The 12886-nt window shown below is 43.2% G+C and overlaps 1 protein-coding gene across 3 annotated transcripts in view; it reads right to left on the bottom strand.

The window, feature by feature from the left end:
- SORCS1 (sortilin related VPS10 domain containing receptor 1) overlaps positions 1-12886 on the bottom strand; it is a 702133-nt gene that overhangs the window by 220905 nt on the left and 468342 nt on the right. For all 3 annotated transcript variants that reach the window (XM_077258071.1, XM_077258072.1, XM_077258073.1), the window contains exon 7: positions 4552-4670. In XM_077258071.1, coding sequence (XP_077114186.1) covers positions 4552-4670 — 119 coding nt within the window. The remainder of the gene's footprint in view (positions 1-4551; positions 4671-12886) is intronic.

The raw sequence follows: 12886 nt of genomic DNA, 5'->3' as shown, positions 1-12886 counted from the left end.
TTCCTTCCTGTAATCATTAAATCAAACCTGTGTTAGCCCTTGCTCTGTGTATCTGTGTCGCTGCATCCCATTTCCTGCATTACAGCTGCTTCGTCATCTTGGTTTGCCGTTGAGATGAGTTTGTCATCAGAACCCTCAGTATAATGGAAAGATCTTTGTCATCCATGCAGAGCAAAGCAGCCGATAACAAAATCCTCTCGACTGCTGTGCTCTGCATAGGCAACAACCAAGATGACAGAGGCTGAAGAGCTACTAGGGTTAGGGTGAACTTTAATAACCAGGATAATAAAAATACTCAGATGTAATAGAAATATACAAAAATGTAACCATGTTTAGCTCATTTTTTTAAAAATCTTAATGAATCAGGCGATGTGCAATCTGGCGTGCGCCTAACCACAAATCTTACTCCAACCGGTAATGCCACCGCTCATCCTGGTTTTGAAGAGCTGGGGTCTCCATGCCTCATCACAACCCGTTTCATCAAGGCTCTGTACACATTGGCAGAGTTGGGAAAAAATGTCATGAAAAACACAAAAGTTGCAACATTTGTGCATAGTTTTGATAAATAGGAGCCATTGATTATAAATGTCGTCATTAATAAATAACACAAAGTGACCTAATATTGATGCCTTCAAGCTATTTAAAGCCTCGTACATCTGTTCGCTGAGACTTAAAGGAAAGAAACACCATGAAAACTCAGGAATGAATGGTTTCTGATGGATCCAATCATTCCGCAGCCAAAAGCGCCTTCCAAAACATTCTCCAGCGTGAAGCAAACAATTAAGCTCAGGGGATACAATTAGAAGAGAAGAGATAAGCATATTGCTCATTTACTGCAAGAAAACCTAATTACTTGGTGTAGGCGACATTGAGAAACCAAGTCATGGATCGAGCCTGAGAACCCTTCAGTGAATTATCACACTGCCGAGGATCCAGGTCGGTGCATGATCAGGCGGCATTCAGACGGATAGGCCATATGCCAATCAAGTGTCTACAGAGAGGCAAGACAAAGGGAAGGAGCCCACTGCGGCTGCTGGGGAAAGACTTGGGAAGAGCAGTCAGAAACCTGCAAGTGGCCCCTAGTGGATATGTAAGCAATGGATGCAATCTGCAGGAATCAGATACAAATGGGTAATACATTGGAAAATAAATAGTGCAAAACAATAGGAAGTAATCTCCGAGCTGAAAGATCAATATGGCTCAACAGGGCACATCCGGATCAGGTGCCTAAGAAAATGATAATGCTGGATTAATGGATTAATGCTAATAGAATTCCCCGGAATTCAGATTTGTTACAATTTACAAATTCTGGTGAAATTCTAAACAAATTCAGTTTGTTTACAATCGATTCGCTTGATACATTCCTGAGCTAAGAAGAAGTAAAGCTGATACTACGGAGTTGTGTTTCCCTCCCATAAGATAATGGAGGAGGAGTTTCTGGATTTTAGACAATGTTGTCCTTTGTGTTACAAATGTGGCCCCAAGATGGTAAAATGCTACAAAGTGAACCGATATTATGTGACTGTTTCACCACAATATCGTCTTCATCACTCAGTACTTCCCTTCTGCGGCACAGATCTGTACGTCTTAGGCTTTGTGCACACTGAGACTTTTTGTGATGAGTTTTCTGGTGAATCCCACTCCTTCTTTGGGGAGTTATAGGCTGTGTTCACACATTGTGTTTTTGCAGCATTTGTTTTCTGCAACCAAATCCTTTCCTCTTGATCTGAAAAATGCTTAATCTAAATCCTCACTATTTACTGCATTGTTACTGCATTTTACATGTGTGATTTGCCAAGAGTACATGTTTAAAAGAAAAAAAATTTTGAGAGTGGAGGAAATGTTTTAAAAAGTTAGTATTAATCATCAAAAAACAACAAAAAACTGTGCTGTTTACTGCATTTTTTGCATTGCTTTTGAACTCTCTATGGGTGAAAACTTTGCAAAAAGGATGAAACTATTGACATGATACAGATTTCATAACACTGCAGGGAAAAGAAAAAAATATCTTGGGGCTTTTGCTGTTACTGTAAAATAAACGTAATAGTATACCACGTGTATACAGGTACGCGCAAAGAATAGCACAATGATAAAACAGGCTTGACCTTTTTAGTTAATAGCAGAATCTTCCTACCTCCATGGATGGATGAAGGTCCGTAGTGTTTCTGCTTTCGTTCCAGAGTCCAGCAGATATCGTAGTGAGAACAGGTGGCTGCCCCGGCCGGCAGCAAGCCACCACTAACTAACCTCCTATGAAGAGCGGGGTCCGGCAGAGTTTGGTGCCGCGAGAAGTTCCAGCACTGCTAAAAAAGCCATGGGTGAACATAAACTTAGAGTTTTTCATTTCCTGAAGCATTTTGGCCAAGTTTTTCCCCCTGAAGCTTATTGTGCAGCCTTGTTTGGAGCGGATTCCATCAGGAGCAGATACAAAGAAGTGATGGCCGTTCTCATTCATTCCCAATAGGTTTTTCTTCAAACTCTGGTGCTGAAAAGCTTCTCAAAACTGAACTTATGAACAGCAAAGTGGTTTTACAATGGAGATAAGACCATATAATAAGGAGAGTCTTTGAAGCATTTTTTTCAGTGATTTTTCAAGCTATTTTTTCATGGACCCGCTTAATAAAAGTCCTTAACTTCATTTGCCCATAGCCATATATCCTAAAGCAAAGCTGGACAGGGACTCAAATTCAGTCCTGGCACTTTTTAAAGCATACAAGCCCTCAGTAATAGTGTTCCCTCCTGTGACACCTTAGGTTAAGTTCACATTAGGCATTTTTGCTGCATTGTTTTCTGCAGCAAAACCTGCACTCTTGGCAGAAAAGAAGCAGCATATAAAAACGTATGTTTTGGTGCATTTTTTGGTGCTTTTTTTAGAATCCCAAAGCTCAGCTTGGTTTCCACCACAGAAGCATGAACACAGGTCACCAATACAAGGGATAGGTTCATCAAAAAATACACATACTGTGCATGTAAAAGATGAGGGAGGTGAATTGGTCTGGAATAATTTACTAAAGACATTGGTAGTGCATTGAGGTTGTAGGACAATGTTTAACTTTCACACTTTGGTCAGCCATTGAGTTGCTCATGCATTGTGCACCTTCACACCTTGGTCAGCCACAGGCATTGTGCAATCTCACACCTTGGTTGGCCACAGGCATTGTGCAATCTCACACCTTGGTTAGCCACAGGCATTGTTCAATTTCACACCTTTGTTGGCCAATGTTTACTTTGTACACTATTGTAATTAAACTGTACTAATCCAAACTGCCATCTCAGGTGACCTAGACAAGATGGTAAACCTGCAAAAATCACAAAAATAAATGGGTTTCATGTGACTCCCTAAAATATGAGTAAGCATAGTAACGATGATTTTAAGTATTTTGGCCAAAAAAAAAAAAAAAATAGCAGTCTGTTTGATCGAATAGGCTGTAAGGTAGCATATTACTCTATATTCACCTATGGGAGGAATGCAGACAATTGCCCTGATGCTTTTGCTCAGTGGGGAGATAAGTCAGACAGTCTCTTATAGAGGACACAGAGTCAAACACTCCTGTATGGGTGAGTCAGGAGAGGCAGCTGTCAGCCGGCATGGACTGGCCGACGGGAGAGCAGGAGAATCTCCTGGTGGGCCGCTGTACTGGATTGGGCCACCACCAGTCTATATGAGCATATGTTCCACATTAATTTAACAAACCTAACTAGTTTCCTATTATATAGACCCATAGGAGAATTTGTGAATGAGGGACAGGTAATATTACATGTAGCTGAATCAGTTACTGGACGGCTCCTACCTCCCCAGTTTGATACTGGCAGTCAGCCAAATGATAGCCCGGCCAACATCTATCTAATTGATAGGGCCAGTTTAGACTAGAGCTACAAATGCTACATTGAGACCTGCGACCTAACAAATCCAACCCTACTGGATTTCTGTGCAACTACATTCACTATAATTAGTTGCTACTGGAAGCTCGACAATCTTAGTTTTGCATGGCTACTTGTCGCTGTGTAGACATAGCCAACATATCATGGCTACGGTTGGGTCATGGTGTAGTTGGACAAGGACTAGAGAAATCTTTAAAAGTCCAAGCTCACCGTTGCGTAGTGCTGGGACGACCATGCCGTCTACGTAAAGCCGCCATGACTGCATTCTGCGGTAAAACCGCCGTATTGTGCGGCACCGGACTAATCGTGCAGTGCATTCCTCCATTTTTGGAGGCTGGGATGTATTTTAGCTTTGTCTTATCGGGGCTCAGTTCTGATCATCTGGATTGTCCATTGGGGTCTCCTGTAGTCTACAGATCCACCTTGTCTCCCGAATTAGGGAGAGAAGAATTAGGTTCCTCAGCCCATTTCTCGAGCCTTATACCGAACCTCTGCCGATACTGAGGAGTTTCTGAATATTTCCACAAGTCCAACACAAACTATAAATCACCAGTAAGAAAATATGACTTTTTGCTCAAATAATAAGGCGACTTTTCAATATTTTGAGAGATCTTTTGTAGCTTATATGAAGAAGGAGACATCCTGTAGGGAAGGCTGGTATTGACTTACCTGGACAAAGACATATTCATCTTGGACGATGAGGGAGTTGGTGTCAATGTATCCTGCGAAGGGTTTCATCCTCACCGTCTCCGAGCAATTGTTCATCTTACAGACGATGTACTGAGCATCTGAAATCCAGAACAAGAGTCAATCGAACACCACATTTCTTTGCCGTCATTACATTTTGTTGCAATCAAAGCATTTTACTGTTGCTGAAAATGAGTTAAATTGTCAAACACATCACTGTGCAAGACGAAATCAGAGTACAGAAGTGCGTTCCGCATGTAAGAGTCTCTGCCATCGCCCCCAGAATATACATCCTGCCTCATACAGTCAATCCTGGCACAAGGTATCATTCAGATGCTATTATTATCCCTGCTGGCAGAATTATCAATACCGCTTGCTGAGTGTCATCGAGTTCTGAAAGAATTTAGAACTAGATAAAAAAAAGTTGTGAAATTGTTACATTTAAAAGGCAAGATTTACAGAAAAAATCAGAATAAAAAATAATAAATGAAAAGTATCTGTGCTGTAGAAACACCCTAGAGACCCATAGAGGTCTCCATGATGAAACATGGACAACCGACCAATTTGTGGAAGACCACCTAATGTGTCTCTCACCTGAAGGCAGATGTCAGGGGAAAGAAGGAAGAGTTGGGTACGTTGGATTTCAAATGTCGATTATCTTTTCTTTTTTTTTTTAAGGGAGGTGTCTTCGATCGATATATTCCCTTTTCCAGCCATTGTTCTTGTGAATGGGGGCTAAGGAGGAATAGTTTGCAGCTAAGCGAGCATTAGGCAGACAGCTACTTTATATAAGGTCTATGACTCCTCCGTTACAATTTACTCCAGAAATTCTTTTGACTGCTGGTTCTTCAATGTATCATGGGATTACTGGTTTCATACCAGTCAGACCTCTGGGTTATTACTATATCTTCTGGCATCTCCACATACCCACTTTCTGGCTATTTCTCTAACTTTGCACGTCCAAACAGTCTCTATTGGTTCCCCATCATGACCCCGATACTCTCAGAACTACTGTACACCCACCATTCTGCTGTTACCGTGTCTTCATTATATAGAAACCGCAAAATACAACTCTTATTGCAGGGCTAAAACAACTATCTTGTATAAAAACTTATTTTACTTATATTATCAGAGAGTTAGAGTTAATAATGAGGAGTAATTGTAGGTCACCACTTCTGGATCCTCATCTACTGGTCAAACTGAGCATGTCCCATTCTGGAGAACCAAGCACATAACCCAGACTTCTCAATCCAGTGCTAGATTCACAGTTACGCTGCTCAGTCTTGATGCATAATTTCTTTCATGTTGCTTTCTAGTAAGTGTTTTATCTCATTGTAGATCTCGATTCACAGTTTTGCTGCTCATCTCTGATGTATAAATTCCTACAAGTTGCTTTCTAGTAAATATTTTACCTCATTAGAGTACCAGAATTACAGTTACACTTCTCAGTACTACTGTATAATTTCCTTAATGTTGCTTTCTAGTAAGAATTTTATCTCTTTGGAGTACTACATTCACAGTTTCACTGCTCAGTACTGATGTATAATTTACTTCAAGTTGCTTGCTAGTAAGTATTTTATCTCACTGAAGTACTAGATTCACAGTTATACTACTCAGCCATGATGGATAATTTCCTCCATGTTACTTTCTAGTAAGTGCTTTATCTCATTAGAATACTGGATTCACAGTTACACTGCTCAGTACTGCTGTATAATTTCCTTCATGTTGCTTTCTAGTAAATGTTTTAACTCATTAGATTACTAGGTTCGCAGTTACACTGCCCAGCACTGATGTATAATTTCCTCCTTGTTGCTTTCTAGTAAGTATTTTATCTCATTGGAGCACTGGATTCACAGTTACACTGCTCAGTACTGCTGTATAATACCCCCATGCTGCTAATGTCTCTGAACATGAGCTACATAGAAATATGAGAGCAGGAATCCCTCATGTCGGTGTATGCTGGCAGACAGTATCTCAGGCTAAGCTGAAAACTAGAGATAGAGCCTGCAGGGAGGGTGGGAGTGGTGAAAAACACAGGATACAAGTTGCAGAAGGGCATGAACTAGTGTCATTTCTCATGTCCACACAAGAGCTTTTTATGATTGGTCACTGGGATGACAGGTGCGCTTTAAGAAAAGCCAATCTGCCCCCATACTAATGCTGGTACATAGTGAATTCCCAGACTCTGTACACTTCAAGATATCAATCAGAGGACTCAAGAAATGAATCAAACGGTAAAACAGCTACTACCAGAATTCCCCTCACACTCCCTTCCATCAACAGAACAAAGAGCGTTCTCTGCATAAAGGAGCAATCATTGCAGGTGAACTGGCGCTCAGTTGTTCTGCAGTCCAGGTGCCAATGGCTCCTTAAAGAACTAAATCTGGGATCAGCTCCGGAGACAGATGGAGAGATTCAAGCCACGACCTCCCAGCTAGGGATGCAGACAAGACAAATGTTCTAGCATCTGCTGCAGACAGACCCGCTAACACCTCGGTGTTCTACTCCGGCAGAAAACACAAGGCTCGAGCCTCGCAGCTCCACAACCAAATCACTAGACACAAATGTTACTATAAATTCTGCACTTTATAGTCGCGGTAACGGAGAGATAAGACCATCGAACCCAAAGCCAACTGGAAGAGGAAATTAAGGGTCTAATCTGACTACAGAATCCACAAGAATCCCCAACCTGGGGAAAGTAACATCTGTGTGGCTGGAATCATTATTTGTATCAAAGATTCGATTGATGGGGAAAAGATGACCCAAAATGATGCGGACTTCCCTCGATTCAGGCGACAATGTTTTCGCTCTTGGGTCTAACTCTGCGCAGAGTGAATGGAAAAGGTTTTGTGGAAGGTGATCGTCATCATTGATTACCCTTCATGTCTGTTAGTTTGTGAATATAGTGGGGCCAAAACGTGTGAAAGATCAGTACGGCGTGAAGAAGGTAAAAGAAGCGGATGCATCGTGGTGCGAGCTTGGAACGGCTTGATGCCAAAGTTGCAACAGTTGCAGAATTTAGAAACTTCCCAATGGAGATCTCTCGACGGCTGGGGATGAGGCGAGCTCTGCCGACACTGCCCAATCCGATTCTTCTGATCACACATATCGGACAGTCTGGTTGGTAGCTACAAAAACGAATCTGCAAAAAGTTGGCAAACTAAAAGTGACAAAAAATGGGAAGTAGAAGAAATTCCACGGGGTGGTAGATCAGAAATAGGGTTAGATCATCAGGTTAGTTCGATGTAAGCCACTGCACAGTGATAGGAGCAATGCATGGCGTGATGTGACACAGATGAATTTCCAGCACCTATAGTGCTGGTAGAATTATGATAAAGAAGAACCACCCACCCTAGATGGCACATTACAGAGAATAAGTATCTGGACAGTTCAGATTGGCAGGTGAACATAAAAGCAGTTTCAACTTGTTATGGAGGACGGCGAGGTCATGCTTTTCTGCAAGGTTTTGAAAGGACACATATTACATAATTTACATTTGTCCCTTGTAAATTAGACTATAAGGTGCATTCAAAAAGAAGATGTTTCTGTGTTTTAAGGTGTTGCACAGAGGCGGTTTCAAAATTGAGACTTAAGAGTAAAGAGCACTGAGCTGCAATACCACACTAAACCTGCAGACAGGGGTGGCGCTATTATTTTTTGGATAAAGTAGATCTGTTTTTCTAATCCTGTAAAACCCCTTTAAATCTGATGTCATCGGCTCCTTATCCCCTGGACTGATGTCATCTTAGATGAATAGCAGGCTGATGAACCTTTCTCTTTTTTTGCCATCAATAATGATGGAAGTTGACATCAGTGTACATTGTTTGAGCAAGAACTCAGAATATACAATAATAACCGAGCTTCAAAAATGTCATCAGCATGAAAATGTCACGACAAATTAAGACCTTTCTAAAATTCCAGTCATCTATTACTCCGGCTGCTAAACTCAGATTAAACATTGTGGAGACCTAACTATTTTTCATGAGATTTGCTCATTCTATTTGCTATAAGTAATGACCTTAGATAATGAGTCGTAGGATTATAAAAAAAAGGGGTAAAAATATCATTGAGGTTTAGGGTATGTTGGGGTAGACAACAGCTGCAGGCTTATGCGGGGGACGGCAGATGGCGCGGTGTTAACGGCCGTCGTTTCCCTACACTGTGCTGTATGACCGCTCTGCTAGTTTGGTTCGTTGGTTCTTTCCTGTAGTTCCACGGTGCAATAAAGACCATTGGTAACAGGGAAAACATACAGAAAGGAAACAATGCCCAAGGAAATGTTTCTTCTCCTTTGTCTCGAGCAATGGACCATTCATGGTGATTCCATAGTGGTGTAGGATGGAGGAGGGTGAATTAATGCTTCCATGATGGTCTTTGGTAGTGGAGAGGTGAACGCTTATTTCCCTGGTGGCCCATTTCCTTGGAGATCTGGTGTCAGGTCCGTTTCACCACTGACCCACAGTAACTCTGCTACGCCGCTAGCCCAGCCCATCAATAGATCCTCCTGTGTCACTCAGTTCAGTTGCATTTCATTCCGTGAGTCCAGTTTTCTGCCATCGATGTTCTAATTTTCCATCTGGATTTCCCAGCTTTACCACCATCATCTGCCCAGGCTGAACAATATCTGCTCATACGGACCAAGGGCTTCGAGGATCCACCTCACCAGGTGAGAAATAACGCTAAAATGATGACTGTCAAAAAATGCTTCTCTGATAAATCAGAAGATGAACAGTGTCCAATAATAATTTGTAAAGTTACGGCGAAAATGTATCTGAAGTTCCACAGCTGAGGACACTTTACTTTCAGAGGTTGTTTGGCGATTCCTAATTTGTCTTCCGTAAAGTCCAAACAAAGCTAAAACCAAAATAAATGTAGTTACTGTAATTGAATTTCCAGATTTTGCTAAAAAAAACCCTCCAAATTGGTCCATTTGGCTGAGTAGTAGGTGGGAATTATTTATTATTATTATTATTATTATTCATTTTTATAGCGCCATTTATTCCATGGCGCTTTACATGTGAAATACGGGGCAAATATAGACAAATACATTAGACATGAGCAAAAAAAAAAAACAAGGCACACGGGTACATAAGGAGGGAGGACCCTGCCCGCGAGGGCTCACAATCTGCAGGGGATGGGTGATGATACACTAGGAGAGGGCAGAGCTGGTTGTGCGGCGGTTCAGTAGGTTGAGGATCACTGCAGGCTGTAGGCTTGTCGGAAGAGGTGAGTCTTCAGGTTCTTTTTGAAAGTTTCTATGGTAGGCGAGAGTCTGATGTGCTGGGGTAGAGAGTTCCAGAGTATGGGGGAAGCACGGGAGAAGTCTTGGATGCGGTTGTGGGAAGAAGAGATGAGAGGGGAGTAGAGAAGGAGATCTTGAGAGGATCGGAGGTTGCGTGTTGGTAGGTACCGGTTGATCATGTCACAGATGTATGGAGGAGATAGGTTGTGGATGGCTTTGTAGGTCATTGTGAGGGTTTTGAACTGGAGTCTCTGGGCAATAGGAAGCCAGTGAAGGGCTTGGCATAGGGGAGAGGCTGGGGAATAGCGGGGAGACAGGTATATTAGTCGAGCAGCAGAGTGTAGGATGGATTGGAGTGGTGCCAGAGTGCTAGAGGGGAGTCCAGAGAATAGGATGTTGCAGTAGTCGAGGCGGGAGATGATAAGGGCATGCACTAGTGTTTTTGTGGTGTCACGGTCAAGGAATGCGCGGATCCGGGAAATGTTTTTGAGTTTGAGGCGGCAGGAGGAGGCAAGGGCTTGGATATGTGGCTTGAAAGAGAGGGCAGAGTCGAGGATCACCCCGAGGCACCGGGCGTGTGGGACTGGGGAAAGTGAGCAGCCATTGACATTGATGGATAGGTCTGGTGGAGGGGTAGAGTGAGATGGGGGAAAGATGATGAATTCTGTTTTGTCCATGTTCAGTTGTAGAAAGCGAGCAGAAAAGAAGGCTGAAATAGCAGACAGACAGTGCGGGATTTTGGTAAGTAAGGAGGTGAGGTCAGGTCCGGATAGGTAGATCTGCGTGTCATCAGCATAGAGATGGTACTGCATACCGTGGGATTCTATGAGCTGTCCCAGACCGAAGGTGTAGATGGAGAAGAGTAGGGGTCCTAGAACAGAGCCTTGAGGAACACCGACTGACAAGGGGCGAGGTGAGGAGGTGGTGTGGCGGAGGGAGACACTGAATGTCCGATCTGTCAGATATGATGAGATCCAGGAAAGGATCTCAATAACAAAACAATAAGTTTTGTTTGGCTCCTCCTATCCTCTCCCAGCATTTTCTTCTGGTGGGACCCGTTGATTTCATGAACAAAAGTTCATGCACCCATGAAAAGCAATTCAAGATGGAACATAACTGGCTCCGTGACTGTACTCAGAGTGGTAATAAATGGTTGCCCATCCAATTGGAAGAGTGTTACAAGTGGGGTATCACAAGGCTCTGTGCTGGCTCCAGTGTTGTTCAACATTTTTGTAAATGATCTAGATAAGGGAACTGAAGGTAAACTAATCAAATTTGCAGACGATGCAAAGCTAGAAGGGATAGCTAAAGGTACCGTCACACTAGGCGATATCGCCAGCGATCCGTGACGTTGCAGCGACCTGGATAGCGATATCGCTGTATTTGACACGCAGCAGCGATCTGGATCCCGCTGTGAAATTGCTGGTCGCTGCTAGAAGGTCTGCACTTTATTTGGTCGCTAGGTCGCCGTGTATCGCCGTGTTTGACAGCAAAAGCAAGGATACCAGCGATATTTTACACTGGTAACCAGGGTAAACATCGGGTTACTAAGCGCAGGGCCGCGCTTAGTAACCCGATGTTTACCCTGGTTACCAGCGTAAAAGTTAAAAAAACAAACAGCACATACTCACCAGCGCGTCCCCCAGCCTCTGCTTCCTGACACTGACTGAGCGCCGGCCCTAAACTGAAAGTGAAAGCACAGCGGTGACGTCACCGCTCTGCTGTTAGGGCCGGAGCTCAGTCAGTGTCAGGAAGCAGACGCTGGGGGACGCGCTGGTGAGTATGTGCTGTTTGTTTTTTTAACTTTTACGCTGGTAACCAGGGTAAACATCGGGTTACTAAGCGCGGCCCTGCGCTTAGCAACCCGATGCTTACCCTGGTTACCCGGGGACCTCGGCATCGTTGGTCGCTGGAGAGCGGTCTGTGTGACAGCTCTCCAGCGACCAAACAGCGACGCTGCAGCGATCGGTATCGCTGTCGCCATCGCTGCAGCGTCGCTTAATGTGACGGTACCTTTACACTAGAGAAGACAGAGAAAGTATTCAGAAGGATCTAGATAAGCTTGAACAATGGGCAGAGACTGAGAATGGTAGAATGGTATTTCACAGGGAAAAATGCAAGATTCTACATCTGGTCAAGAAAAGTGAAAATTACATCTACAGAATTGGAGGAATAGAACTAAGCAACAGCACGTGTGAAAGAGACGGGTATAGTAATAGATCACAGACGCACGTGAGTCAACAGTGTGATGCAGCAGCAAAAAAGGCAAACACAGTTCTAGGATGTATTAAGAGAAGCATACAGTCACATGTAGTAATTATTACCCTCTACTCTTCCTTTGTCAGACCTCATCTGGAATACTGGGTCCAGTCCTGGGAACATTTTAAAAAAGACATTGAAAAACTGGAGCAAGTTCAGAGAAGAGCTACCAGGATGGTGACTGGGCTGCAAAGTATGTCCTACGAGGAACGGTTACAGAATCTGGGAATGTTTAGCTTGCAAAAAAGAAGACTAAGAGGAGACAATAGCCCTCTACAAATATCTGAAGGGCTGTCACAGTGTAGAGGGATCATCGTTATTCTCATTTGCACATGGAAACACGAGAAGCAATGGGAGGAAACTGAATGGGAGGAGACACAGATTAGATATTAGAAAAGACTTTTTGACAGTGAGGGTGATCAATGAGTGGAACAGGCTGCCACGAGAGGTGGTGAGTTCTCCTTCAATGGAAGTCTTCACACAGAGGCTGGACAGACATCGGTTTGAAATGGTTCAGTGAATCCTGCATTGAGCAGGTTGGACATGATGAACCTTGAGGTCTCTTCCAACTCTAACATTCTAGGATTCTTTGGAGACTGCAAAATCTCCAAATGACTAAGTCCGCTGGTGAACACAAACAGAAAAGGTCCCCTGTACAAAAACAGTATATGGGCCCTTTGTAGTCCAACAGCTCACCATAATAAACAATCCCATCCTGGTTTGGATATAGCAGTGGCCCCCTTTATTCCTGGGCCCCTATGTGTCTGCATCGGTTGCACCAATGAATTGGTCTCCATTCCTGACAATGACATTTAT

The sequence above is a fragment of the Ranitomeya variabilis genome, chromosome 4, assembly GCF_051348905.1.
Source record: "Ranitomeya variabilis isolate aRanVar5 chromosome 4, aRanVar5.hap1, whole genome shotgun sequence".
In the NCBI taxonomy this organism is placed as follows: Eukaryota; Metazoa; Chordata; class Amphibia; order Anura; family Dendrobatidae; genus Ranitomeya; species Ranitomeya variabilis.
Note: the sequence above shows the minus strand (reverse complement) of the source record. Positions and strands in the feature narration are given on the sequence as shown.